The 27,193-nt window shown below is 39.0% G+C and overlaps 1 protein-coding gene across 1 annotated transcript in view; it reads left to right on the forward strand.

The window, feature by feature from the left end:
- SVEP1 (sushi, von Willebrand factor type A, EGF and pentraxin domain containing 1) overlaps positions 1-27,193 on the forward strand; it is a 126,089-nt gene that overhangs the window by 19,270 nt on the left and 79,626 nt on the right. The window contains exons 2-3 of the mRNA XM_048932431.1: positions 2,419-2,674; positions 3,816-3,992. Of these exons, the coding sequence (XP_048788388.1) occupies positions 2,419-2,674; positions 3,816-3,992 (433 nt within the window). The remainder of the gene's footprint in view (positions 1-2,418; positions 2,675-3,815; positions 3,993-27,193) is intronic.

Below are 27,193 nucleotides of genomic sequence, written 5' to 3' on the forward strand. Positions count from 1 at the left end.
AATGCGCCTTCAGAATCACTTGCTTTATGACCACAGACATTCAGCAAGGAGAGATCGGTGATGGTCCCATATTTACTTACTCTCTGAAAGTCTGTGGGTGACTACAAGACTGGTAATTCCATTGGGTGATTTCTGGTTCACAGCACATTGGCATAATGTTTTTGAAGGTGCTCTGCCTGTTGTCAAAAAATAAATACAATAGAAGAGTAATTACCATTAGTGCAGTCTCAGACTGGAAGGATGAATTGAGCAGCAGGAGCAAGTGTAGAGAGTTATGCTGGGGTTAAAATAGCCAACAATCTTAAGTGCTTGCTGAGGAAAGATTAGCAATAAATCAGAAGTGGACCCTAGAGTTTAGTGGATCAAACATAAGATGCCATGAAAATATATCAGATCATATTTGTTACCTCATGCTAGAAGGCAAAACAAAAATATACCACCAATGGAAAAGCTGTCACTATTGTTGCAAGTACAGATGGAAGGATTTTGGACTTTTAGGTGAAAGCACTTTGCACAGAATAAAAAACCGAAGGCTTTTGTAGTCACATTTGTCTCTCTTTCTTTAATAGGTTATCTTGTTAACCTTTAATTTAATATTCAACTGCTGAATATATGATGCCGTAGGAAACTCCAGTGATTATTGTCATTTTACAGGTTTTGTTTTTTATCAGTAAAATCGCAGTTACTGCAGGCTGAAGTTTCCCAGTACAGTTTTGCTGAGTGGGGACTCTGTGCCTTGAGGGGCATGCTGAGGGTGCCTTTAGGGAAGCAGCCCACCTTGTCATTCTTTTGAAGTAGATATAATAAATTATTTCCTTTTTATTTGTAATTTGTTAGCCTGGCAGTGACTTGAGAACATGTTTCTAGCCAGTCTGATGTTCTTGTCTGTTTCTGAAACTTCTCTTCATAGAGGTAGGCTTATGAAGACTCATCAGGTATAGGTGTATTTTTGCATTCTACATCAGATATCCAAGGCACCTTATTTTTCAGGACTGTTGTTCCTATTGATATCACTTTGGTTTCAGTACCTTTTCCTTCTTACCCATGTATGTATATGCACATTCTATTTGACGTGTTCTCTGTTGATGTATCTACACTGTTAAATTGCTTGTGGGCTTACTGGGTGTAAATCAGCTTCTTCTATCTGCTTTGTATAAGAAGAGAATGATACAGACATTATTTGTCTTCCAGAAATTCAGACTGAATTTCAGTTTTTAAAACAACAAATGGTAGAGGGAAGGTGGGAAGGAGTATGTAGAGAGACAAAATTTCCAGTGGAAGGTTTAGCCCATGACAGGTTATTCATGTGAAAAGTTGCTGTTGTGTGTAAGAATCTTTCCAAGATACATATATATATGTATACATACATATATACATATATATATACATATATATGTGTATCTCTCTCTATGTGTATGTGTGTATCTCTCTCTATATAAAGATATATATGTGTATCTCTCTCCCTCTCTCTCTCTACATATACATATACACATATATATATAGTCTCTCTACATGTAGAGTATGTAGAGAGAGAGAGAGGGAGAGAGGGAGATACACATATATATACATGTGTATCTATGTGTGTGTATCTATATATAGAGATAGATAAGTGTATATGTGAATATCTCTATATATAGGTATGTATGTGTATATATGCTTTTGACCAATTCTTCTACTAATGTTGATAAGTTGATCCCTACATCTTTTTCTAATATATTGGTGGCTTTTTTTGAGTGAAATAACCCTTATTGAAATCAAAATTGTTTCCCTTATTTATCCCTTACAAGCTGTAAAGGATTTGTCCATAGTCCACATACTGGAAACTGCAATCATGAGAGTGGGTTTGCCACCATTTGCAGCATACTTTCATGGTATGGTTTGATGGATTTTTCACTTCCCTGTGTGGTAAAACTAGCAAGCTTGGAACCAAATGGTTTTCATGTGTTGAACAGAAAGACATTTACCAGCTTGCCAGCTGATGTGCATTCATGTCACACCCGTGGCACTGAGATGGTTGGTAGCATCTGAACTTTTGTCCTCAGAGTCTCACACTAGATTCTCAAAATATCCATTCAAACTTCAGACTGAACCAAGTTGCTAAAAGACTGTTCAGGTTTGGTTTTGTCTGATGCATGGTTGACTTGACCAACTGATGTCAAAGTGTCTCATTTCAGATTGTCATGTTTTCACAGTTGTGATAGGGCAGACTTTGTCCATCTGAAGTCTTAGTCAGTGTTTAACACTGTCTAACCACAGTACTGTTTGTAGATGATTTTTCTTTGATATGATGAGTAGTCTGCAAAGATTTAAACTAGCTGTGCAAGCTAAATGAAAGGAGCTGAATTGTTAGGAAAGCAGTATTCAAATCAGTGGCTGCTAACACTTTCCTGAGGTGTGTCATTTCATTTTCTCTTTTAGCAAATACTGCGACATGCCCGTGGGAATTCCACAAAGGTGATATTTCTCATTACTGATGGATATTCCAATGGTGGAGACCCAAGACCAATTGCAGCATCCTTGCGTGAATTTGGAGTGGAGATCTTCACCTTTGGGATATGGCAGGGGAATATCCGAGAACTGAATGACATGGCTTCCCATCCAAAAGAAGATCATTGTTACCTCCTTCACAGTTTTACTGAGTTTGAAGCTCTGGCACGCAGGGCTCTTCATGAAGGTATTGACTTCAGAAGTCTTACAGAGAACATAGAGCTAAATAGATCTCCAGTACTGTCTGGTAACTGCATTTCATGTAGTATACATTTCTTTTTTTTTTTCCTCTGACTTTCAAGTAAAGACGCTCATTCCTCACGCAAAGTGATGAACTATTAATTTAACTAACTAATTATCTATGAAATGTGACCTAAATTCTCTTCACTGATATATCTATACTTCCATCCTTCTCTTTATTTTGTCCAAGGACAAAGAGACTATGGTCTTGGCCTAGTGGGACTTTTGTTTGACTAGATGAACCTGGTAGTTAGCTACATGGTTGTCAAAAAGACACCCTCAGTACATACCTTACCATTAGCTTTCCAGTTTTGATGTTTTACACACCAATGAAAGCTTGCTTGTTGAGAAAAACATTTAGATTCCTGTGTATAAAGGTAAATATGATCTGTTTTTATGGCCTTACGTGGTCAGTAACACTGGAAAGAGCAAGAGATGGAAAGCAAATTTGAACTGGACTTTTATCCTTTTTTGATCTACTTTATTCTGAAAAAGCCTTTATGAAAAACAGAAGTTTAGCAAGTGAGAACACAAGTAGACCTTTGCATGAAAGCCGGTGCTGCTTGAGTAAGATGCAGTACATGCATTATACTAGCTGCTGTATTTATTTGTTATATTTACTTTTAAATAGAATGCTAGTTTTACATTAGTAGTGTGCTTTACTGCAGTTCTGTTTGTTCCGGTTAAATTTTTTTTTTTGTGGATGCACGAAAGGAAAGATTTATTCTTTTTTATATGACCCACAAGTTGTACATTCCATGACTAAATACTCTCCTTACGCCAGTGAGAGCACTCACCAAACTCAGGAGAAGCTGTCTCAGCAGCTTCTGTATGGAGCAAGACTGTCTTCTGACAGTGTTAGAATCAAGCCAGGCCAAGTGAGAAAACTTGAGACTATGCACCATTGATTTTAGTGGATATTTTTCCATAGTAGGAACAAGTTTTTCTTATATTGTGCAATGGTATATTTCATGCTAACATCTCCAGAGCTTAGAACTTTTGCAGAAACATTATACTAGTTACATAATATGATACTTTTAGGGGATTTGAGATTGGACTTTTTAATTAATAAATTGATATTGTTTCAGACCTGCCTTCTGGTAGTTATATCCAAGAAGATATATCACACTGTTCATATCTCTGTGAGGCGAATGAGAACTGCTGTGACATCATGGCAAGCTGTAAATGTGGCACTCACACTGGCCAGTTTGAGTGCATTTGTGAAAAAGGATACTATGGGAAAGGACTACAGCATGAATGCACGGGTGAGTTTTGTGTCTCTGTTCTTGGGTTTCTCTCTGTGCCCTGGGTACTTGGCTAATCCAGGCTAGGGAGATCTGCGTTTTTTTTGGAGTTACAACTATGAACCTGAGTCAGAATGCATTTGTGGCTTTTGGGTAACTGCTTCTGGCTAAAGATATAGAAGAGTTGTAGTTGTCAAACTCAACCACTGTTTCCCCTGAGCAGCAGCCAAAAGAGATGCACAGAGAACATAAGAGATGCAAATGTTCTGACACAGTATAACACCCCTTAAAATGAAAAACCCCTTAAAACAGAAGTTATAAAACCCCTTAAAGCAGAAGTTTGTGACTTCAGATTCACTGAGTCTGAGATTGTATCTGCTGCATTTAAGAGCTTCTGGTATTTTCAGGCATGAATTTTACTGGTTACTTTCTGAACTTGCTTAGGTATTTCTTATTTGGAGAGGGTCTGACTATGCGGATCTTTGCAGAATAAATCCTTAGGGAATACTACAGTCTGTTAAACATCTTTTAATTCTCTTAAAACTAATTTACTAAAGAGGAAGAAGGCATTTTGGTCACTAATGCTAAGATTGTTCTTGTTACTGCTTTTGGAACAGTCCTCTTAATAATATTTATTCAAAGTCTACAGTTGATGTAAACTTGCAGTTGATAAGCTCTTTGTTGCATTTTAGAGTAAAGTCTTGGAGGCAAAAAACACAGAAGTCTGGCTCTCTGAATTCCCTGTGAAGTTGTTCAAAGCAAAAACGAAAGGCTGTATTACTAGACAGGGGACTTTAGCCTTTGGGTTGGTTTTTTTTCTTAATTAATTGACACAATTTCCAGGGGAATGCATTGGAAAGCTGAGCCACTGGTCTTCAGTGTAGTTGTGTTTCAGCTAAGCGTATGCTGGATGTCTTTGTTTAATAAGAATATAGATAAACATAGTGGGGGAATCAAGATTATACCTAAGCTCAAAGGTATTGTCTGCCACCAGTCCAAGAAATAAATGAGATACTACAGTGTTTGTATTGGGAAGTTTATCAGTTATGGTATACTGTTTGTTAATTATCACATCTTCAGGTAATTTACCTTGTGCCTTTGCAGCATCTTTCCTTTAATTGTATTAAAAGAAAAGTAAGTAAATATACAGGACTTGATAAGATTTTGCTTGCAAGGTGATGTAGTAGGGTCACTGAGACATTGGATCAGAATGTCATTTCATGTCAGTGGCAGAGCTTCCTTGTGTCCTCACTTAGCTCTTAGTAAAGATACAGTACTGCATTTTATTTATTTCCAGACGTTATTCAATTTTTTAAAATAAAATTGAATTTTCATCTCTATTTTTCTTCTGGAATACTAGTCTATTTCTTTCACCTTGGTTTGAATGCCCTAGTAACCTGAACAAAATAAACTCAGTATTTCTGTCTCTATCAATGGCTTGTATTATTAAAGATTGTTTTGAGCTATTCCTGAAGGTAGGGAGACTAACATTTTAGAGTTAATGCTACTTTTCCCATGTGGAAGGAACTTGTGATCATTTGAGCTTATCTTTTGAGTGTCATCAAAAATGTTGAGGTCTGACTTCTTTGACTGAGTATTTGACTACTGCAGAGAAACGTTTCACTTTGACATAAACAGTTTTTGTGAAGTGAGTTTTAAAAAGGAGTTGATATTGGATACACTACAAATAAACAGATTGTTGCAGCCATGTGCTCTATATGTGAAGGCAATGAAAGACGCATCCATATAGTTTATGGAGAGTTTGACCTAATAACTGTTCAAGCCTGTTCTTTTAAATGTGTCTGCTCAATTCAGCTGGAATCACAGAATCACAGAATCATCGAGGTTAGAAAAGACCTCTAAGTTCATCTAGTCCTTCTGTCCACTTACCACCAATACTGCCCACTAAACCATGTTCCTTAGTATCACATCTACACTCTTCTTGAACACTTCCAGGGACAGTGACTCAACCACTTCCTTGGGCAGTCTGTTCCTTCTAGTGCCCAACCATTCTTTCAGAGAATTTTTTTCCTTACATACAACCTGAATTTTCCCTGGTGCAATCATTCCCCTTCATCTTCTCCCTGTTGTCTAAGAGGCCAAACCCTACCTTGCTACAATCTCTCTTCAAATTGTAGAGTGCAGTAATTCTCCCCTGAGCATCTTCTCAGATCCTGGGTCCCTTGGCTGTTCCTCATAAGACCTGTGCTCCAGACCCCTCACCAGCTTCATAGATTTTCTCTGGACACACTGTCAGGCCTTGGTGTCTTTCTTATAGTAAGGGGCCCTAAACTTAACACAGTATTTGAGATGCAGCCTCACCAGAGCTGAGTGCAACTCATCTTTGAGGCAGAAGCAAAAAGCAATGTGTTCTTTAAAGGGAAAAGAATGTGTTTTGAAATCTTCTGTTCTGAAAAAGGTTCCAACCTATTTTTTTTTTTTTTTTACATTTCCCAGATGAGGATTGCTATGGATCTGTAAGGGACAAGGAATCTTAATGTCTCTTAACTTTTCTTCATTATAGAATGTGAGAGTTTACATTGACAGTGTATATTGTAATTGAACTGCATTTAGCTTCTGTTGGGTTAATCATGCAGGTACCGTACTAGCCTATGGGTACTTAATGCAGTATTGACTTTTAAATAGGAAATTGTTCTTCTGCAGTCTGTTCATTTTGGTATTTTGGTTATTTTTTAATGTTCTTTTCTCTGTGCCCTTGTGCTTTTGCCTCTTGCCATTTTGTAGTTATTTATGGTTTTAAATGTGAGACACCAAGATAACTGTACAAATCATGTACAGTTTCTAAATTGACTTTCCTAATTACTTGAGAATATCCTCTAGAAATCTTCCATACAGTAAAAGAGGAACCACTTGTTATGTGCTGAAGAGCAGAAATTGGCTTCACTATATCCCTCCTGTTCTTTGTAATATTGTTGATAATGTGCCACAAAAAGCAGAACAGACCAACTCTTCTCTGCTTTATAAGAAAAAAGACAAAAGCCTTTTGGCACACGAGGAGCCTCATACAGCCAGAGATGTCTGTGACAATTAGGAGAAAAGAAAGGAGGCAGAGGCAGAGTAGGGGCAGTAACATAACCAGTCCCAGTTATTGTAGAGTATATGAAAAATCTTTTATTCATTAAGCCTTTTTTTCTCTTTCCTTTCCTTCATTACAAATGTTAAGTTTCAAACTAGATACAGCCAAACAAAGATACTGAGGTCAGCAAAAATAAATCCATGGCTTTCACTAAGGTGTGTTTTCCCATTCTATGAATAAAAAGGTGAGCTGTTAAAGGCAACTACTTTTTCCATGGGAAGCTAAATCAAATATCCAGATCTTGCTCTTCATTGTTGTAGAAAGGTAAGTAATATGTCTTTTCCACAGCTTTTTTCCCCATTTTTTATTTTCAGAGAAGGAGTTTTTTTCTGGCAAGTGTGATGTTGGATCGGATGACCTTGTAGAGTTATGAGGGGGGAACTAAAACCCATGATGCTTCTCTCATCTTTTACCTCCTAATTAGAACCACAGTTATCAGGAAAGGTTTCTTTCATCAAACACGTGGACACAATTTTTGCAACACAGTGTATACATGAAGACGACGTACAGTTGGCAGGGCAGAACAATTAATTGAAGTACTTACAGTCTATGCTAGCTGTTTCATCTTTAGTTTATTTTTGGTCTGCTACCTGTGTATGGTTATTGAATTGCAGAATTTCATTGTGTGTATAAATGCTGTCAAAGCTTTGCAGTTTTTATGAGTATGTAGCAGTATCAGTTATCATCTGCATAGCCACCAGGCCTACAGTTTTGCTTTCATAACAGTGCATCGATTAGATCTGTGAGGAGCCTTTCCAGTGGAATGTGAAGTCATAAGAACACCAACTCTGAAAAGAGTGAAAATTTTGAAGGAACGTAATTCTGGCAAGGCAGGGGATAGGGGATTATATTTTAGGTTTTATGGTTTCTTGGATTTTAGACCCAATTTTCATCTGAGCTTTTTTCTCCATGAGATGTCCAGGATTTTTTTTTCTTTTGAGAATGCAAAGCAAAATCTGATGATAATGTGTTGTACAGCTTTTTAAGTTCAACAAAACAAAAAAACAGTTTTATATATTACCAGCAGTGCTTTACTTAATGAGACAGGAAGATGTGCGATTCGACCGGTGACTAGAATGGCCTATTCTAGTTATAGAATGTTCAGATACAATGCATCCTTCTGTTTCACAGGCACTTCTACCTGCTTGAAAGCTGGGTCTCCACACCATGTTTTGAGAAGTGTTTCTTTAGCTACTCGGTAGGAGATCCTGGCTGGATGAAGTTTTGTCAACAGTTTTGAATTAGTCATGCTGTATTTGGAAACTTTCTTTAAGATTACAGGATATTTCCAAGCCATTAGACATCTGCACTCAACATCACAACACATGTACATATGTACAACAGACACACTTAAATGTGTGACTATCATGGGACCTGGGGGAGAATGACAAGTAAGACTCTAAGATATTGCTTGATGATTGACAGAGTGTAAGAAAAAAGGGAGTTGGAGTGTGAAGAAGAGAGGATAGAATATATCTGTAGCTACGTTAAAATATCAGGCTGAATATGCCTGTTGAATTCGAAAGGTTGACTTGGTTCACAAAACTATAAATTTTCTGGGTCTTAGAATTTAGCTTTTTATGTCTCACAAGGCAGTACCATTTCATTCGTACATACACTGAATCTACAGCTTAAAACAGGGTAAGATTTTGTTCTGGTTCTTTTCCTCTCCTTTTGTTTTTAATTTGTAAGTCAGAAAAAATTTTCTTCAGTTCTAGCTTAGGCTCTCACTGAAAGAAGGCTTCTGCTGAGACCTGCAGTAAGAACTGACGTACTGAAGAAGGAATGTCTTATTATGGAAAATGCCAATGCAAATCTTGATACGCAGAAAAAGCAAAAAAAAGCAAGTAAATGTTTTAGATTCAGTAAACTGGGAACACTGGGATTAGAGCTGGGTAAGGAAGTTGAGACATACATGTCTAATGAAGCATTAATTAATGTTTACAAAATCTGGACAGTATGGAAAGAATTGGCGTGAGACTTATCTAGAAACAGAACAGCTTGCATGAAGAGTCTTTTCTCCAAGTGTAACAGCTGTCTACTAGGGATACACTCCTTTAATTACTGCATCGCAATTATGATGCCCTTTCTGTCACCCTTGGGAGATAAGATGCTTCCTTGTATGTTGGTCTTTCACTTGTAATTTATTCATTTAAAAAAATGATTCTCCCAGTGGAGCCTTCTGTTATAGTCTCCTCAGTGGCTTTTTGCCTTTTAAAACATACAGAGGATCTATTGTGAATATACTGTCTTGAAATGACTGGCTGTCACAAAAGAAGAGAAAACAAGAAAGCAGCAACCTAAACCAAGGAAAAGATGCAGAACACTGATGACTAAGTAACAGTAAATTGAAGTTTAGTTAATACTGGCAAAACCATTCCTCACTGTCATTCTGTACATTTTTTCTTATAAAACTTGTTTGACTCCTTGTGAATTACAGTTTTAGCATAACATCATGATGGATAAGTTCAAAGTAAATGTAAATGAGTTTTTTTTCCTAGTGAAGGTATCATAAGGCTGTGATGGGTAAGTACAGGAGAAATGTTTTGGATTTGGTTGTGTCGTGTGTATGCTAAAACGTAAGTGGATAAGAAAGGTGGATGAAGAAACAAGTGCTGTAAGTAATGGTGTGGAAGTTTAGTAAGTCAGTTTTCTTTGAAAAATGTGTAAGACCACATGAATGAATGTAAAAACATTCATAATTGTTATTTACACAAAGGATAAAAAAATCGCCTTAATATATATGCTGTTTGTTATATATAAACACTTCTGGAAGCACGTAGTTTTCTTCTTCTGGGTTTTTTACACTGAAATCTACCTTCTCAAAAATTTGTCTCCTGCAGCACATTATTCATTACTTTTTGCTTTGCTTTTGGTGTTTGAAATACGGATTCTCCTGCTTGTAATGGTAGGAAGCAAAGTAAATAAAATGTGGACATTTTAAGATCTCACAAAATGGAGTACACAACAGAGATATATTCTCTCTGGTTTGTTAAGTTGAAGTCATAATGACAGTAAAATCCTGATATCAGGAGGTGTTTCTTTATGTAGGAATTGATGAAGATGGAAAGTTCTAACATGGTAGTGCAGTTCCGCTTGCATTTTAAGTGATTTCCAGCACCAGCTAGTTTGTATGCACCCTGCACAACCTGCTTGATGAAGGTGGGACATTTCTGGTAGAGGAAGCTTCTTTTTCTGAGTTTACTTCTCCAGGCCTTGTAGACTTGTACTTGCAGAGCAATTCAGAAAAGTTTTTAAAGCACAGTGCAGATGAAGTGATAGCAGGTTTGCTCAATTACTGAAGCGTTTCTTATAGCAATATAAAACCTCTCATCTGCTTTCCTTATGCATTTGAAAAGAAACAGTAGCAAAGCATTTTTTTTTTTTTTTTTAAGTAAGAAAATGTATAAATAAAAGTAGGGACAAAATGGTGAGGTTGAGATTTTATTTCTTTCATTAGGGATCTAACTATCCACAGCTGAGATGGGGCAGATAATACTTGCTTGGGCTTTACCTTTATTTTGATGAAGGGTTAGGGTTAGGATTAGGATTGCTCTTCTTCTTAAGATATGTGAGCCTCATCATTTCCAAACTGCAATTTTAATCCATCTTCAGTCCTTCAGAAAAAAAACTCTTTAAGTCAGACACTGGACTTTTTACACCTTTGCGGAAATGTGAGAATGTTAACATCTTACCAAGGATTTGCTTGCACAACTGTGAAAATAGAGCTTTTATTGATCAGTTTGCTACAAGCTTTCTCAGTGAAAAAAATAACGTGCAGCTACTGATGTTTTATAGCCAAATTCAGAGATTTTGTAAGATCATGGAAGTGAATAGGAGTATTACCAGTAATGTTAATGAAGTTTGGATCAAGTCCTTCTAAGGACTGAATGACTCATTTTCTCTTCTCCAGGCCTTGTGTACCAATTTATATACATTTGGCTTTACAGAAGTTAAATGGTTAAGTAACACAATAGCTAGCGTAGACAGTGGTGTTTCATTGGTAAAGAATTTGTATAATTCAACACCATGTAGCTTGTTTCCTTTGCATTTCAAACTGAACTGTAGCAGGGAAACAAAACTGTAAAAATAACAAAAACCCACAAACTGTAAATTTTTCTCTGTACACCTGCACAGTTTCTTGTGGGGTAAAGCTGAAGACCCTCCACAGACCAGAAAAAAAACAGGTGTAATTTTTAAGTTTGCACGCAGTATTAAAAATCTATCATCCTGTCCCAGTATTTGTTGTCTGAGGCTTTAGAAAAAAGTTTCAGTGCCAGAATAGACTTTCTTTTGTTTAAGTACAGACCTGTTTCTGAAAAAGACGTGAGAGAAAATTGGGAAGTGACACACCATTTACCCTTCTTTTCTCTTCTCTTGGAAATGGCTTTTCCAGGTCACCTTGGAATGTCAGACAAATAAAGCCTCTGGCCAAAGTTCATATGTGCAATTAGAGGAGAAAAAGCTGCCATCTGGAGGCTTGAGAAGAGCAGAAGCCATGCTCTGAATAGAAATAGACACTGACATAGAAATGAAGTCCAGCTTTCTGTGCTGACCTGACTTAGGCTGCTTCTGAGGTACCCAAGCTGTCCTCTGGCCCCAGTATAGAAGTTGCAGGTGGCCATTATAACAAGGGCTGCAAGTGTAAATACTGTACAGGTAGTTTCAGCCTTTTGTGAAATGATTGTGAAAGCCTTCACCTTAAGCCTGCACATGGCCCTCAGTCCATAGGCATGATAAAAAGCAGGCTGTCTTATCTCAAGTATGACTTTACACAGCTGGAATTTTTATGATCAAAAACATCCTTCTCCAGCTGTGCAGTCCTAGGTTACATGATGGTTCACAAACTTTGTGTTGACTAACCTTGCCTGAAAAATTCATCAGCCTCCCCATTTTGACACAGTTTAGGCACATACAGTTCTAGCATAGGCCTTCAATAAGCCTTTGGTTGATCTTGTAGATTTGAGAATCCCCTCTAAGCAGAGTTGGGACTTGCACCATGCCAGGCGCTTATTGAAATAATAAAAAGATTTTTATTGCCACATTATTCTGTTACCCATAGAGATTGCATGCTGTCATCTTGCCTTAAACACCTTTTCAGAATCACATGGCCAAGATGTTTTCATAGACACAAATACATGCACACGTATTGCTGAGCTTGTGCCAGTCTTGCAGATGGAAAGCAGCTACTTCAGTGTTCTGTGAGCCTTTAAGTAGCTTGTATCTCAGAGAAGAAAAAATGAAAATTCCTGAAAGAGCACAGAAAGGATAAAGGAAGGTGGCAGTACGCAGAAAAGATTGTTCATTGCTGAAATGAGGAGAGGGATTAAGAGACTTAGAATTTGATTACCTATTTTGTCCCTAGTGGCTCCCAGCTTTAAGTACTTAAAACATTCCCAGGGCTTAGTTTGTGCTATAGTTAACACATAAGCTTTAGCCTCTGTTTTTTATGCCTGTGAAGTTGTGACAAGGTGTTGGAATTCTAATGTCATCAGGTTGCTGTCAAAGCCTTATCAAAGCTGATTCACTTAACCGGACTGGAGCATAGCTCATAACGTGACAAAATCAGTCACTGTGTCTCTGCATCTGAAATTGGATGAATTGTACACAGTTCATTCATCACTCAGTCAAAAGGTGATACAGCCATTTCTACTACTACCTTTTCTCTGACCACCATCCCTGTAAGAGATGAAGGGCAGTAGCAAGGAGGAACAGGATGGCTTTCCTCTTACCTCTTCTGTACTCTGTCTTCTGGAACTATGCTTTGGACTTCTTCCCATTTTGCCCATTCAACGTTTCTTCAGCCATGGGAGTCCAGAAGTACATCACACTCCAACAAAGGCAGTGAGCAGCAAGGAGAGCGTGCTGCAAAGAAGACCATGATGAAAAGGGAGTTAAAACCCATGCAGCATGGAGCAGGATTAGGGCAAGGTAGGCTGCAGGCACGTTGTAGGATTAATCTGTCAGATACTCAGCAGTCAGGATGGGTGGGAACAGTTTGATCATCTGTACTGTAAGCAGCCTTGTTTTCTTCTGTCACCCTAAAATCTACTGCAGGTGGCCCAACTTCCCAGAATCGATGCAGACTGTATGGAATGGTGTGGTGGGTTCTTTTGGGAATGAGAAAGCATTAACACACATCAGTTTCATCAAACAGGAAATTGATTTCTACTGGCTTTGTTGGTGTTTTGCTGAAAACAGAGATCAAGACTCTCTGCAAAAATGAGAGCCTCTTCAGGCCAAAACCCTAGGGGTTCATTTGCTACCATGCAAAACAAAGCCAGACCAGCGACTCATATGTCCAGTGCAGATGTTTTAGCTGCTCTCACATCTGAAGGTAGTGTAAGCAGTTCATTTTTATCTACCCAATCTGCTTTTTTTTTTTTTTTTTTCCAAATTAGAAAGTGTTTTCTTTTCCTTGTTATTCTCATCCAAAAGAATGAGAAGAATTAATGGATCTTTTAATGGTGGGAATCTGATGAAGGTTAATTTTACAGAAGTTGGTATGATGTAGTTAGCTATATGATCTAATTGTAGTCTTGTGGTTACAATGTGAAACTGATGGGTTTGGAAGAGAAAACAACATCATTAAGTACTGCACTGTGGTCTTACGTTATGAATGGCAAAATTTCCATCTGTGTAGGTGTGTGCAGCTGTATTGATTTTATGCAAAGCTGAATGCTTTTGTGACAGCTGAGAACTGGCTCTTTCTCCTGGCAAAGAGGCTAATCTGCTAGTTTTATTGTTTTATTTTTTCTTTTTCTTTCGTGACAGCAAAAGAAACATTCTGAGGAAAGCTGAAAAAAAAAAAAGTGAATCTGAAGCTCATAAAGTTCAAGCAAAGGGTGTTCCCTCATAAATGCCATAGTAAATACCCATGCAAAGCTTCCATCTTCTTGTGGTGTGTGGTTTGTTTCTCAAAAATACAAGAATTTTTCCTACATTGTGGCTGTTAATTCTGCATGTTCTTTTTTTCAAAAGAATTGCTGCTGTTTGCTGGCTAGTGGTGAACAGAATAGTGCATAGCACAACACTCCTGTTCATGAATTCAGACTTCCTTCAGCTCTGTTTTTTATGCTTTTATGACAAAAGTGTGAATGTTCTGACTCCCCTGGGAATATTCTTGTCTGGAAATTCGCACAGCCGGTATTAAAAGCTCTATCTGGAGAGAGACAGGAGACATCATTATGGAAGATAAAGATCTTCATGGGCTAAGGACACTCTAAAGTTGCATTAATTTAAAGGAATTTATTTATATTCTGAGTTTAATGTCTGTGTAAAAACCCTGGGAGCTTTGGAGGAGAGTTTTGGCTTCTTCCTATGTTTTCTGTACCTGTCCCACATTTCACACTTTGCCCATCTGCTGACTGTGAAACATCCTCTGAAGCATGCCTGGGAAAATCTGCTGCAATAACTTTTAACATCATAGAAGACAAGCCCAGAGCAGGTTACTTACTAGGGGATCTCTAGTTCCTTTATATGCAGCAGACAGCTAGTTCAAGTCTTCTGCATCTTTTTGGCCTCTGAGTCACAGAGGTGTCTTAGTCCTCAAGTCAGGATAGGGAAGAGGGATTTGCTACAGAAGTTTACTTTCTGAGTAACTCAGTTCACAGAACTAGAAGGAGAGTGGGAGGCTGGATACCCTTATTCTGAGAAGTCTTGATGTCAGGGTAGAACCTAAGGAAAATTTGATAAACATCATGGTTTTTCATCAGAATTGCTACATTAAGTTGAGTTGGTGTTTCTTTTGGACCTTCATTAATACCTCATGGAGTCATTGACTTATACACCTAAAAATGCTCTTGCCCTCTCGTCCTATTTCTGTTGTCAATTCGGTAAAGAATATTGCCTTCTGAAATGCAAATATTTGATTTCCTTGTCAGAATCTAAGCTGTAGCTCAGTGTACTTAGTAACAAGGTATGCAATCGCTTGCCATCCCTTTCTCTTTAGCTTTCATGTTGTTGTGAATTGCGGAGGAATTAGATGTACAATTTTATTCTCTATTACTGCTGAATAGAAATTCAAGATACACAGCCTTGCAAAATACAACACCATTTTAAAAACAAAGTGCTTCTGTGAGTATCCATACTTCTCCTAGTGGGCCAAAGACACTTGACAGAGGTCCCTCTTGGAAGTGCAGTTTCAAGGGTGTGGTGGCTATGTCATAGCACAGGAGTACACGAGGGCAAGGACACCTGCTATTCATTAGTGTCTGGATTTCAGCAATATGAGTAGCCATATTCCCGTTCACATAAGGTTCTTGAAGCAGTAGCCCTCCTTGAGCCCACAGTTCAAATCCTGAAGAACAGAAGTAATGTGACCACAAGAAATCTGACTGGGAGAGGGCATACCAGCCTGAGACAGTGATAAACGTTGTGTAGCTGAGGGTTACCTTGATTTCTGTCTATTCCAGTAGATGACAATGATGTTGTTTTCCTTTCTTATCCCCAGTAATAGTAGTCTAAGCCTAGGTACTATTAGCGTTTGCCTAGAAGCATTAGTGGGTACTCTGTGGCCCCAAGAACAGTTCGTATGGTCCTCAGTTCTAACCTGAAAATTAGGCCTTGTGCTCATTTGAACTTCCAGATTGGCTTCTGTTTTCACTGACCCAATTACTCTTCACCAGCACGAGCAGTATCTCAGCAGGAACCTAGACTTTGCTTTCAGGGCAAGAATGCAGTCAGCACCCTGAGAATGTGAGGGACCTCTTCCTGTCTTCTTGTTTTGCCCCTTACTACCTGTCCTTCAAGATGCACAAGATGGATGGCAGCAGTTGTGTCTGGTTTTTGCCCCTGAGACTGAAACGCAGCCTAGTGCTAAAGATAGTGAGTCCACAGTCTGTGATTGTGGGGCTTCACAAAGCTGACTGTAAGGTCTTATTCACCCCCACTGATGTTAGCAATTGATTTATCTCTGTTACTTTTAGGGTCACATTAGGGAGGATTCCTATGTTGAAATAATAATTGCAGTGGCTCATGCATTCCTCAGCCTAAGAGGTAGTTTGTCATCTGTTGCTTGCATCCATCAACTGTTTACATTTTGCAGAAGTGCAAGAAGTTAAAGCTCAGAACAGGGAGCTCAAACTCAAAGAACAATGGGATATTTGTAGACAGTATAAATTATCCAGTTAGAATAAAGTGCTGTTCAGAATTAGATTTTCTATTTTGCTATCGGTTGTTTAATAGTTCTAACTCTTATTAGTTCCATGAAGCAGCAGTTTATCATTGTTACCTATTTTCTTTGCTTCAGATTGCATTTATGAACATTTTCATTCTCATTCTTCATCCCTGCAGGTGTAGATAGCCTTACTTGTGGCTGAATAAAGCTCAATAAAGCCTTATTCAGTACATTTAGAATGGGAAATGGGACCAGAAGTGTGGTCCACTAGAAGTGCAGACCAGATCATTTTATTCTTAAAACATTTAAGTGACCTTACAGTCCTTTAGAAAGTGAGCAACTGTTTCTGCATCTTTAAGGTACTAAAAACACCCTTGAAATTGAGAAGAAACTGAAGAAATACACCACAGAGCTTGATTTCACTTTCAGGTACAGAGAGACTGAGTATCAGACAGTTCCTGAAAGAATCTGACTGCTCCCAGCTCCTTTTCTGGCAGCAACAGCAGGCTGTCAGGCTCTTTTAAACGACTCAGTTTCAGCAGAGCCTCCAGGTGTTACAGGTTGCTACTTAGGCATATTTGGTCAGCACTGATAGCATGGAAGGTTCTTCTGAAAACATAAAGTTTCTTACCCAGAGATTCCTTTTCCTTGAGAAAACTTATCTATACTGGAGAGGGTTAAGACTTTCCAGAGTGGCTAAGAAACAGAGACCAGGCTACTGCTGTCTAGGGTCAGAGATGCAATGGTGCTATTCAGGAACGTTTGCATGGAGCAAAGCTTTGTGAGATGGAGTACTGTGCAACACAGAGCAGTAAGTTTTTTGTTTTCTTTTGTTTTTAAATAGCTTTTGCGGTGTTAAAGCATACTTGGTTGTCAGGGCACAGGACTAAGTACTTAAAACACATTTCTTGGGTTCAAATCTGAGCTAACCCTTTTGCATGCAGCTGACTGCTTCAGCAAAAGTCCTTAAGGAAGAACTTTGTTTCTGTCTTACAAAGAAATAAGAAGGGAAAGGGACATGGAAAGCTGGGGGAAACAGAATGAGAAGCCATCTCTTCTCTGAATGCTTTCTGAATACTTTCTGAGCTTGCAGCAGCTAGTACTGACCAGATTGATCTGGTTGTTCTCCTAGTGCTTTCACATTCCACAAACAAAACTCTTATTTTGATCTGCATAGTTCGGATCATTCTAAAAGAATTCAGGGGATCCTGTCAGTTTTCCTAAGAATTTTGAGTGAGGAATGGACAATGGGATTTATGGTATTTTTCACAGTAAACCATGGGTATCTGTAATGATTCCAAGAATTTAGTAGGAACTCTGACATCAAGATTATAGCAGTTTGCTGAACTCTACTCAGGGATAGCTGGGGTAGTTTCACAATATGTGAAAAAATCATTGGCAAAAACACCACTTTTTATTGTCTGATTATTGGCCTGAGCCATTGCATGCGCTTCAGCTCTTTTAAGTTAACCAAAAACTGTCTGACTCTCACCCCAGGCTGCTAAGTAAATAAACATGGAATTAGTGACATGTGTTCTCCATCTGCACGGTCATGTGCTGTGTCTTCAGTGCTTAGAGATGTTGCTTAATAGTATAATCATTGCTGTTGAAAACTATGTTTAAATGATAAAAATAAAGGGATGTGGAAAGCAAGCCAAATTTGGCACCTCATGCCGTAGTGACAGTTTATTGAAGGTCTGGTCGAAATGCCTTAACTTTCCTGTTTATAATAGCTTTCACTTGATGCATTCCCCCTCTGTGATTCAGCAACTGGAGCTGTGCCGATCCACAGAGAAAGGAGGAAGAAATAGGTGTGTATTTTTTTCATTCGTAATCTTATGCAGCAGCAACCACTGGAGGCGGGTGCTGGGGGCGGCAGCAGATGTAGAACATTTCAGATTGGACTAGTAAAACAATTCAGGGCTTTGCCAGACCCTGTTAATGTTTTGCCAGATTAAATCCACAGTTTCTGATTGAAGGAGAAGTTGTCTCCAACTCCTCCAGGACCCCTCATGCAGATTGCTGCTCTTAAGAAAGCCAGTTTGTACATCCAGTTTGAACAGAGAATTGTTTTTCAGTTACACTCTTAAGTCCCAAGATTATCTAAACACAAATCTATCAGTTTCTGAATGGATGAACATGGTGGAGAATGGATCTTTTAACCACCAAAGATGTTCTCTTTTAAAGAAACATACCAGTACTGCGAAACCTGGGTAAATTGACAGAGGAGTTAGTTTTCTCCCCACATCTGATTTGAATCCCACTTTGCAAATGTTTCTTGGCTGCCTTTTTTTTACTTTCCTGGACCCTTTCTGTCAATGAAAGCAAAAAGGAAAGTTGTTGGATACGTTTCACAATGGTTATATCCAAGCCTAGGGAAAACTGAACCTCTTCTGCTTTCAGACCAGATACTACTATTTCTGAATCAGTTCTTTTGTCATTTCTGGGTAGCACAAACTAAATGAAATGTTTGTTTGTTTCCTTTAATGGAATTTAGTTTATTTCAGCCTGTTTGTATTTTTCTACAGATTTGTAAAAGCAAAAGTGTGTCTTCATAGCACATACATTAAAATAGTTAAAAAGTGCACCAAGGGTAGGATGGTGATATTCCTTTTCAGCGTTTGTTCATTTAAATAGTAGGAAGCTATGCAGAGATCCAGGGCACTTGGAACAGGAGTATTTACAGTAGCATGTACTCACACATCAGCGGTGATAAAGGTTACTGAGGAATGTATGTCTGTGATTATGTAAAAACTGTGTCCAGAGAAGCCTGCTGTATAATAGTTCTGTTCAGAGCAAAGCATTTGCAGAATTATTTGTATCTGTCCTTTTAAGTCTGTTTGTGTGCGGAGTTTTGGACACAGAGACTTCATTTGCACACAATTAATTTCATAAATAATCGTCATTTACATGATAAAGTTTACGCAATCAAATGTAACTTCTCTGAACTTATACTACTTCTGGGATTGACAATTTTAATAAGGTGTATGTTAGAAATATGTGAGGGCATGAGGATGTAAATCCTTGTCCAAAAGTCAATCTTCTAAAATCCTCTAAAAGTCAAAAGCACTGGCATGGTCTGGTACTCACACTTAGTAGTCATATTCATGTTTGCTTTTTGTGTGTCTTCCAAAAGCATCAATGCAGCTGTGTAAGCACTGTTGAAATGCCACTAAGATCTCAACCAAAAGAGCTTAATTTTATTGCACAAATGTAATTTCTGTGTGTAGTTAACCAGCAAAGTTCTGTGTTTCACCACTAGCTCTACGTTATCTTTGTGATCGTAAGCTCTCAGTTTTGTTTCAGTAGATGTTAGTGTTCTGGCTCTTCACTAAATGCTGTCTTCCGTGACTGCTAAATCAAAACTGGCTCAGTTCAGGTAGTGTTACGTGCTGGTGACTGCTACACACTCAGGCCCCAAGGCTACCCAGGGATGCTCAGCAAGGTTGTGGCCCATGGCCAGACCTCCCTGTGGAAGACCCTTGCGAGCATCTTAGTTTCTACAAAGTATGATACAGCTTTCGAGCTCTTATTCTTCAACAGGGAGATTGTTCCTCCACACCATTTATGCTTAGGATACTGAGATGTTATGCTCACTTAAAGGACAGCATTTTTCAGGTAATTTTCCTGTTCTCTTGTCCTGTGGGAGTGCAGTCACTCACTGTGTGCAGGTTACTTCTGCTGAGATCTGGAGCTAGGGCATCCCAAAGTTTTGTTCTCAGTTCTGAAACCTACTTGGAAGTGCGTTATTGAATTTTTGATGTCTTTAAACTCAATGAAAAGGTTTGTGTCAGTTTGTCCTTTCCCTGTTTATGATATGTAAAAGTAGCTGAACTTACAAGTTGATTTAGCCCACTCCCTCAGTTAAAGGAAATTTGTAAGTCTAATAGAAAAGTAGCAAAATACATCAAATAATAACAGAGAAGACATCTAGCTTGTTAAAGTGCTGATCACATGGCTATGAGAAAGGATACTAAGGAACACAAAGAGCAGATGGATGAACAGGTTCAGCGCTGTCTAAAATTAATGCAGAGCATATGCCAGAAGGTATTAAGGAGTTGGAGAACATGCTGGGACTTATTAGAAATCCTTTTCTGATCTGTACACTTAAAGGTAAGCACAAGGTTTTTCTTTTGCATTCATACATGTCAAGTGTTTAACTAAAGCCACTTCCTCACATATTTATTGTAATCCTAGCATGCTCCTGGCTCATGTTTTTTATGATACCATACATGTTGCATACTACAGAAAAGAGGATTAGAGTATCTGCCAAAGATTTGATTTTTTTTCTCGTCAGCTTTCCAAATGCATTTCATGGGCACAAGGTGCCTGTTCTGACATATCTGCCATATACTGCCATATAAGAGATTTAAAAACAAAAATAAAAACCCTTCCCACATAATTTAAATGTGACAACAAAAGCTACTAGTCTTTGATAAGCAAGCTTAAAGATCTTCATGTGTAGGTCCTGGGAGCTATATTTCAGCATACAATGTAGTCTGTTTTTCTGCATGTGGGTACAGTGAGGTGGGGCCACAATTGCTCTGCTGCAGCAGCAAGTGGGAAAGCATCAGAAAGCCTTACCAAGCTGAGTGGTGCAGTTGATTTGGCAGAAGGTAGGGATGCCATCCAGAGAGACCTTGATAAACTTGAAAGGAGGGCCCTTATGAAGCTAATGAGGTTCAGCAAAGCAGAGTGCAAGGTTTTGCACTTGGTTTGAGGTAATCCCAGATACATGTATAAACTTGGAGAAGAACTCTATTAGAGTAGCCCTGCCAATAAGGACTCAGGGGCTCTGGTTGGTGAAGATCTGAACTTGAACCAGTTTGCAGCCCACAAAGCCACTGGTATCCTGGGCTGCATCAAAACGGGTGACCAGCAGGGTGATGGTGGTGATTGATCCCCTCTCTTCTGCCCTACTGAGGTCCAGCTGGAGGACTGTATTCAGGTCTGTGGCTGCTGACACAGGAAAGATGTGAAGCTTTTGGATCTAGAGGAGGGCCAGGAAGATGATCAAAGGGATAGGTCACCTCTCTTGTGTAGACAGGCTGATGGAGTTGGGCTTGCTTCATTCGGAGAAGGCTGTGGGGATTCCTCATTGTGGCCTTCCAGTATTTAAAAGATTATGAACAGGAGGGAAGTCAACTGTTTAGACAAGTAGATAGTGACAGGACAAGGGGAATTGGTTTTGAACTGAAGGAGGGAAGATTTAGATGTTACTGGGTGGTTTTTCACTGAGAGGATGGTGAGGAATTGGCATAGGCTGCCCAGAGAGACTGTGGAAGCCATGTCCCTAGAGATGCTCAAGGCCAGATTGGATGGAGCCCTGGGCAGCCTGGTTTAGTACTTGATCTAGCAGCTGGCAATCCTGTCTGCAGTAGGGAGGTTGGAACTTGATGATTCCTGAAATCCCCTCCATCTCAAACCATTTTGCCATTCTGTGAAGTCTCTGGTGTGAAATGGGAATTTATATTCCCTCCATGAAAGTTGAGTTGCAGCTCAAAGCAGCCATTTCCTGCACATGTTATTTTGCAAGCCATTGTTGTGGGCTGTATGTCCTTTCATTCCCATCGCTTCTTCTAGAAGAGGGTGTGCCTGGGCCCTAGGCAAATCTAACTATACTTTGTCATGACAAGAGGTGACGGTATCAGTGTTGAAAGATTCAATGCATGATGGTGTACTTTAAATTCTCTATACTAGCTTCCTTGTGAACTTCTGTTCAGTAAAATAACAATGCTGAATGGTGAGGCCCATTCATGGTGCCTGATTTAAACCATGAGGAATGGGAAGTACTGCCACAAGCACTTGTTTCACAGACACGCAAGTCAAGGAGACATCGTTTCTAATTTTTGTACGTATTTTGATATTACCAAAGCACAAGAATCTTAAATTCAGTAAAGAAATGAGACATAACGAACGCCTCCAAGCTATAATTCTTCTCCTCCAAACTCATAACATCTCCTGATGTTATGGACTATAATTTAGAGTAGTTCTAGGCACATACTGAATATTCTCTACAACTTCCAGTGAACGAATAAAAAGACCTTGTTTGCCAGGTCAAAGATCCACATTACCAAAAATCTCCTCTCTGTGTATGTTCAGTAAAAAGGGACTGAGGCAACAGGAGAAGAATCAAATACAAACATCCAGTGATCATTGTTGAGAGATTCTGTGACATATGATTTTATCATTTTTAATAGATGATGGCAAACCAAAACTATTATAGATGTTCATGAAATAGTCTGACTCTGGGACGAATTTGCCATTTCATTATGCTGAAGGCATATCCATATAATCAGTAATTGCAGCGGTATAAAACCAATTTAATTAAGTGGAAAACTAGGCTTTTTTCACTTGAGAAGTTTGGAGATTGAGTTAAATCCATTTCTGTATTTGTGATTTGCATCAAAGTATCATTTCATTTCAGCTTTACATGTATGAGGAAAAATGAGAACTACAGACTACAGTTAGCACCGTAGCAGTGTACAAATGGAACTCGGGTTGATGCAAGAGAGAGCAGGATATTGCCTAACTGATTCCTGCCACATCCTCAGGAGATAAACCTTTAATCGTATTCTTCATTAGCATCAGCTGTGGAAAGAACAGCTCATGCTAAAGATTACTGACTAAATGTAGTTAGTGGGAGAAATTAGGAATTGAAAGAAATAGGAAATCCCTCAAATTAATCTTTGAAATAGATGGAGTTCATCTTTCCTCTCTCTCGTACTGGGATAATTCAAGAATAATTCCATTTCAGTGACTTAGATATACTAGCATAATTGGAGAAGAAATTGAGCTTGCCTGCATTGCCAGGATTTTAAAAGATTTACATTTTCAGGCAGAATTATTTGCCTTTAAAATTTGCATTAATACATTCAGCGGAAGAATACAGATATCCTTCAGTCCCAGATGTAGTCTTCATGCCATTCAATACCAGTTCAATGCAGTTTGCTACTGCATTAGTATTTGCAGTTTAAAGACAACAGGGTAATGCATGTTAAGTGATCAGTGAACCTCTGAAACTTGCTTTATGTTGTTGTTTTTACAGCGCTAAATTCTTGCTTGAAGATTAAAATATCAAGCTGGTCACCTGTTTGCAGGCAGAGTGGAATTTGTATTAATTTGAAATTCTCTCTTCTGTTGTTTTTATGTGTTTTCTGTTTGGTTGGTTGGTTTTGTTTTTGTTTGTTTGTTATTAGACTTTCCACATCCATTGTTCATATTCAGGCAGGTTTTTCATCTGTACTTATGCTGTCCGTGCATATGCATTGACTGAAGTGTTTTTATTCACACCTTGTGTCATGTTTGCTTTCTGCTGATTCACTTCTACATGCAACTTATTGTTTTTCTTGTTAGATTAGTAAGAAAGTATGTTCCATCGTTAACTGAGAAGCATCATGCCCTACAGTATTCAAAGCAAGGAGGAGTGTGCAAGGTTTTTATTTTTTTTTCCTTCTCAGTTAGTTGTATACCTCAGGAGACCTTAACTGAGGAGGATAATACAGGAGGCATGCTGAAGTAAGCATGTATTATTTCACTCTTATTTGCTATTAGAAGATTAATGCACTGTCATTACCATGGACACTAGAATCTGAGTGAGTATTGTTGGTGAATGTCCACCATTTTATGAAAGCAGGTTGCTGTTGGTGACAGCTTTAGTGTGAGCCATCTTTGTATGCTTGGAAAGTTTAGGACCTGTGCTTACTTGAGTTATCAGACTAATCCCTGCTATGAGTTACACTTTCATTCCTGTTAATGAAAAGAAAACAAAACGAATCCCCTGGGATATCTCAGTGTTCACATTAAACAAAAGGCATTTTCCTACTCCTCATCTTTATTCTTGAGAAACAATGTGATTCCTATATAGATAATATTTAGATCATTTGTTGAGAAGATTGTACATGCAAATGTGCACACTTCAGAGTATCTTTTCTCTGTAATGGCTAATACCATTAAAATCATTTCCCCGTTTCTAAAATTCCTGGAATTTTTTGTTATTCTTGAAAGTGCTGGATTTAGAGATTTACTGAGGCTCATCCACACCCTGTTTTGAGCCTTTTTCCACCGTTGCGTTGTTTTCAACAGGAAGCAAGCTTTGAAATAAAAGACAATCGTTTTCACAGATTAGTGCTGGAGAAAATGATCTACGCTGTAGGTAGCTTATATGGGTATAGGAGGCGTATCAGTGAGAGCAGAATGGTGATCCAAATTTTGCAGAATCTGACACAGCTTGATTCTTTCATGAGACCTCAAAGAGGCAGATGCAGTCCTTCGTGGCTGAGACAACATGTTCTTCAGATGAGATTGTCTCTTTCTTGTGAATGCATCATTGTATGTAGACTCGGGCCATGCTCCTGTGCTGTGAGTAAGGAGAGCATGGGTCTTCAGGGCAGCTCAATCAGACAAGTCCAGCAAGTAGCTGAACCTCTGATCTTCCACAGCTAACTGTGAGTGGTTTCAGCTTAAGCTGCAGCCAGACTAACTTTAGCAGCTGTGATGCACAAAATGCATACAGGCCAGGGTGCTTATGCTCAATTCCTAAACCATTCATTGGCATCATACAATAACTGTAGTACACACACATGAAAATAGCTCTGTATTATGTGGTGAAAATTTTGAATGTAGCTCAGGTGGAGTTTGCAAGCTGAATATGTCAAGGGTAGATGGGGAGTTAGTGAGCAACATAGGGATAGAGGCTTGGAGAAAACTACATAAAAAGTCAAGGCAGGATATATTTCAGCTTTTCAAAAATGCAAGCAATTTAAAGCATTAGGAAATGAGTCAGGGCATTTGAGGGAACTCATCTTTCCCAGTACAGACCTTAATAACCACTTCAACAGTACTATTTACCTCCTGCATCTTCACTGGCAAGAGCTAATTGCAAGTGTAATTTCAGAATGAACCACCTGCGTCATTCTGAAAGTCAAGCCAGTCTGACTCTAAGTAATAAGCAGATTGCTGGCTTGGGTGCCCATGTGGTAGCATGGATGCCTATTTTCATTCTATAGTTCTCCAAACAGAATTAGGAAAGAGTTGCTACTTCCTCATCTGAGATGACCTGAAATGTAAGGAGAGGACTTTTTCACCAAAGAGGGGAAGGAAACAGTAACTGTCCAAGAGGAATATCTTCAATAGAAAAAGTGGGTAAAATATATAAGGGAGATTTGTTGTGGTTTTTTTTTTTCAAAATGCTCTTCCCAGAAGTCCCAAATGAAAATTGAAAAGTTTTCAGCTCTAATTCTAGCTACATACTTCCACCCTATTTCCCTCCTTTGCATTTCATGGTTGTACGTACACCATTTACCATGTAGGTGTGTTTTCATTGTCATTTAAAAATGTATATAACATGCATGTAAGTTGAAGCCAATCTACCCAACATCACCACTTATCTGGTAATCACTTTGATTGCTTTCTTCTAAATAAAATTGTAATTCTTTCTGAAAAAGAAACAGAAATATTATCTCTGGAAGCCATTCAAAAGACAGTGCTTTTCTTGGAAAGAAATGTTAACTGCTCGTACAGGTTGATTTTTAAAGGCCATAAAATTTAATTGAGGAAAATTGAGTTTGGTTGGCAATTCTCAGAAGAAGATGCTCAGGTTTCCTTTGTGTTTTTTTTTTGAGGGGTGGGAGGGGAGGAGTAGGAGTAGTTTTTTTCAGTTGCCAAAAAAATAGGAAGCTGTTTTCTTATCTTACTGCATAAGGTGGAAAACCAGGGGTCATTTATAGTTGGGCTCAGTAAGCTGAGAGCCAAGCTGTGCTTTGCCCTGTGCTGGTCTCTGTGCCATGAAGAGCTACATCAGATGGCACAAAGTGTGCTGAGGGCGGGAAATGTGCTGGCTTACTTGCAGTCTGCATGGGAAAGTATGGCCCTTAGAAAAAATGCACAGATAATAAAGCTACTATTGTATAATTTGTCCAAAATACTTGCTAAGGTTTCATAGAATCTTAGAGTCATTAAGGTTGGGAAAGACCTCTAAAATCATCCTTAGCACCACATCTGCATGTTTCTTGAACACCTCTGGGGATGGTGACTCAACACACTCTTCTCAGCATCTCATTCCAATGCCTCACCACTCTTTCAAGAAGATATCCACCCTGAACCTCCACTGGTGCAACTTGAGGCCATTCCCACTCATCCTATTGCTAGATTCCCAGGAGAAGAGACTGACCAGCGCCTCACTACAACCTCCTTTCAGGGAGTTCTGGAGGGCAGTAAGATCTCCCTGAGCCTCGTCTTCAACAAACTGAAAAATCTCACTTTCTCCAGCCACTTCCTATAAGACTTGTGTTCCAGTCCCATCACCAACTTCATTACCCTTCTCTGGACATGATCCAGGCTTCAATGTCTTTCTTGTAGTGAGAAGCCCAAAACTGATCACAGTTCTCAAGGTATGACCTTACCAGAGCTGCTTTCAGGAGCTGATCACCTCCCTGCTTCTGCTGGCTGCGCTATTTCTCATATAAGCCAGGATGCCATTGGCCTTCTTGGAGCACTGCTGGCTTATATCTAATCAAGTGTCTATCAGCACCCCAGGTCCTTTTCTTCACTGCAGTCTTCCTGCTACTCTGTTCTAAACCTGTAGTGTAGCCTGAGGTTGTTGTGACTAAAGAAGCTATGGAACCTGGCACTTGGTCTTGCTGAACATCACCCTGCTGGCCTCAGCCCAGGTATCCAGCCTGTCCAGATCCCTCTGTAGTGCTTTCCTTTCTCTCAGACAAGTCAGCACTTCCTCCCAGCTCAGTGCCGTTTGTTTGCTTACTGAGGATGCACTCAATACCATCATCCATATTGCCAATAAAGATATTAAACAGGACAGGCCCCAGTACCAACCCCAGGAGAACACCACTTGTGACTGGTCACCATCTGGTTTTAGCCCCATTTGCTAGCACTCTCTTGGTCCAGCTCTTCAGCCAGTTCTTTACTCAGCGAAGAGCATACCTGTCCAAGCCATGGACTGTCAGCTTCCCCAGGAGAATACTGGGGGAGACAGTGTCAAAGGCTGTG

This window comes from Lagopus muta, chromosome Z (genome assembly GCF_023343835.1).
Source record: "Lagopus muta isolate bLagMut1 chromosome Z, bLagMut1 primary, whole genome shotgun sequence".
In the NCBI taxonomy this organism is placed as follows: domain Eukaryota; kingdom Metazoa; phylum Chordata; class Aves; order Galliformes; family Phasianidae; genus Lagopus; species Lagopus muta.